This window comes from Scophthalmus maximus, chromosome 15 (assembly GCF_022379125.1).
Source record: "Scophthalmus maximus strain ysfricsl-2021 chromosome 15, ASM2237912v1, whole genome shotgun sequence".
In the NCBI taxonomy this organism is placed as follows: domain Eukaryota; kingdom Metazoa; phylum Chordata; class Actinopteri; order Pleuronectiformes; family Scophthalmidae; genus Scophthalmus; species Scophthalmus maximus.
The window spans coordinates 4,302,501-4,305,000 of record NC_061529.1 but is presented as its reverse complement, the minus strand read 5'-3'; the positions used below and the strand labels follow the sequence as shown (position 1 = coordinate 4,305,000).

At 41.5% G+C, this 2,500-nt stretch overlaps 1 protein-coding gene across 4 annotated transcripts in view; it reads left to right on the top strand.

Moving 5' to 3' along the window:
- The window catches only part of pacs2 (phosphofurin acidic cluster sorting protein 2), a 52,342-nt gene that overhangs the window by 48,169 nt on the left and 1,673 nt on the right, over window positions 1-2,500 (top strand). For all 4 annotated transcript variants that reach the window (XM_035610995.2, XM_035610994.2, XM_035610996.2 and 1 more), the window contains 3 exons: window positions 1-189; window positions 386-499; window positions 1,517-2,500. The exon at window positions 1-189 is cut by the window's left edge and continues 32 nt beyond it; the exon at window positions 1,517-2,500 is cut by the window's right edge and continues 1,673 nt beyond it. In XM_035610995.2, the coding sequence (XP_035466888.2) occupies window positions 1-189; window positions 386-499; window positions 1,517-1,635 (422 nt within the window). In that variant the 3' untranslated portion in view covers window positions 1,636-2,500. The remainder of the gene's footprint in view (window positions 190-385; window positions 500-1,516) is intronic.

Sequence of the window (2,500 nt, the reverse complement as noted above, 5' to 3'; positions counted from 1 at the left end):
AGGTGGACTACTGGGTGGCTCCGACAGAGAGGAAGAAAGACGTGGAGAAGCGGGACACCTCCTCCAAAAACACGCTGAAGTGCAATTTCCGCTCGCTGCAGGTCAGCCGGCTGCCGCTGGGAGGAGCCGAGACGGGCCCCCAGCCCAGCATGTCCATGACGGTGGTGACCAAGGAGAAGAACAAGAAGGGTAAGATGTAGATCTGCACCGCCCAGGTGGAATGATGCATGCATGTGTCACTTTCATGTTATCATGCAGTCGAAACCTCAAACATCGGAGCGAACGGCCAAATTTCATTGCAATTTGATCCAGAGAGACCAGAAAGAGTCTGAGTTCCTGATTTGCTCACTGCGCGTATCCCTGTTGTTTTTTTTTCCTCTGCCAGTCATGTTCCTGCCAAAAAAGAGCAAAGACAAGGAGGTGGAGTCGAAGAGCCAAGTGATCGAGGGCATCAGCCGGCTCATCTGCACTGCCAAGCACCAGCAGACCATGCTGCGAGGTAATTCCTTCTACACAGACCTCCTGCCTGCGGTGCGTCCTCCTTCCTCCACAGTCCACACGTCCTCAGAGAGACCGCAGATGTGTCCGTGTTCAGTTTTGTCTGCAGTACTTTGTCATTATTTCAAGCTGGCAATTTAAGATGGACAAATGCTGACCCAAAAAAAAAAGCAATAGTTGTCTCATACACAATGAATGAATTAACAATGTGTCTTGGAGATATATTGTGTTGTTGTTTGTTAAAACACAACACGTGGTTTTCGTGGTAGTCCAGAGGATTAAATAGATGACCATTCCTTTTAGTTATTCAATATCTGCTGACTAATAAAACCACAAAGAATAAACCTTTGTGGCCTGATAGGCATGATTTGATTTGCCACATCTGTTTTTATTTTTCTATATGAAATATTTCTGTATAATTTTCTAAATAGCAGAATACTCAAAAGTTTGATTTTGTGTGCATACTGACATCCATGAAAATTCTTAATTTTTCATGTGAATTACATGCATACTGAAAACATGGTCAGAATTACTTCACATTCAGACCTCCTGCCAGTTTCATAATACAGTGTGTAGTAATAGCAGGAAGTACACACTTCAGTAAATGTACATTACCTTTCAATCTCGGCACTAAGAGGAAATTATGAAAGATGTTTGTCAGTTGGTATACAGTGAAACAATATCGACCATTATTTAATAAAATGGTCAGTATCTTTTTCCTCTGACAATAGAAACAGATAGGTACAATAAGCAAACGCATGTTTCCAGTGTTCATTTTTTTCTTTTCTGAGCGAAAAAGGTCAACAAGTCCTGAAGATATTAGTCAAATATGGCAACATAGAATTAATTGATAACATTCAGGGTCTTCGGTTCATTATTTAATTATCATTATTATTATTATTTGATCAAGGTTATGTTCCACTTGCCGAGCTTCTCCAATGTGAGTATTTGCTGATTGAAGGGGGGGGAGAGTTCTGTAATGTAAATAAACAGCGTGTGTGTGTTTTCTCCTCTGCAGTGCTGATTGACGGCGTCGAGTGGAACGATGTCAAGTTTTTCCAGCTGGCGGCACAGTGGTCCTCACACGTCAAACATCTCCCCATCGGGATCTTTGGACACACGAAAGGTCCATACTAGCAGCACCTAAGAGACTGAGACACTGAGGACAGCTCCCCCTTCCCTTCCCTCTCCTCTGGTGCCAACAGTTTTTACCCCCCTTCACCTCACCTTCCCCCCTCAGCACACTTCCTCTATTCTGCCGTCTTAATTTAAGCTCCCGCTTTCCACGGTTGCGTCTGTCCAATTATTTTAATCTTTTGCTCGTTTTTTTTAATTTTCTATTTATGTCAGAAATGTCTCGAGGCAGTGCTGCCAAGAGAATATTTCTTTACTCTGCTTTTTAAAAGAAGAAAAAAAATCCTGCTGATGTTTTATAGACTTTTGAGAAGAAAAAAAAAAGCTTAATTAAATAATGATTAGAAAATGACTTCTGACCTTTGACATACTGTACGAGTGCCCAGGTTTCACCCACTACCGTCCTGATTTTTTTAATTTGGTGGGGTTGGTTTCAAGCACTTGGCCAGCACAAGTAGTCAAGAATATATTAAAAAACAACAGGAGCAATGAAGTGGAAGAGGTGATGGGCATCTTATTTCATGATGAAGACATTTTGGGATGCGCAACTTCAGACACTTGCTGATTCATCGTCTTAGCCCTGAAGAACTAAAAATATACGGCCTCCGACCTTTGACCCTCTGCACTATATGAAGACGTCTAATGTGCAATAGACTGGATACTGTGTGAACGCGTTTTCAAAATAATAATCTGACACTGTTAGAAGGTTACAGGCTGCTCTCAGTTGTGATTTCCACTGAATGTGTTTCCCTGTTTTTTAATTTTCTCCTCCTGGTAAACTGGCTTGAGGTTTGAAGACTTTTGCTCCAAAATTAGAGCCCAAAAGTTATAACATAAAGCAAAAAAACACCCCTTCTTTTTAGAAAAT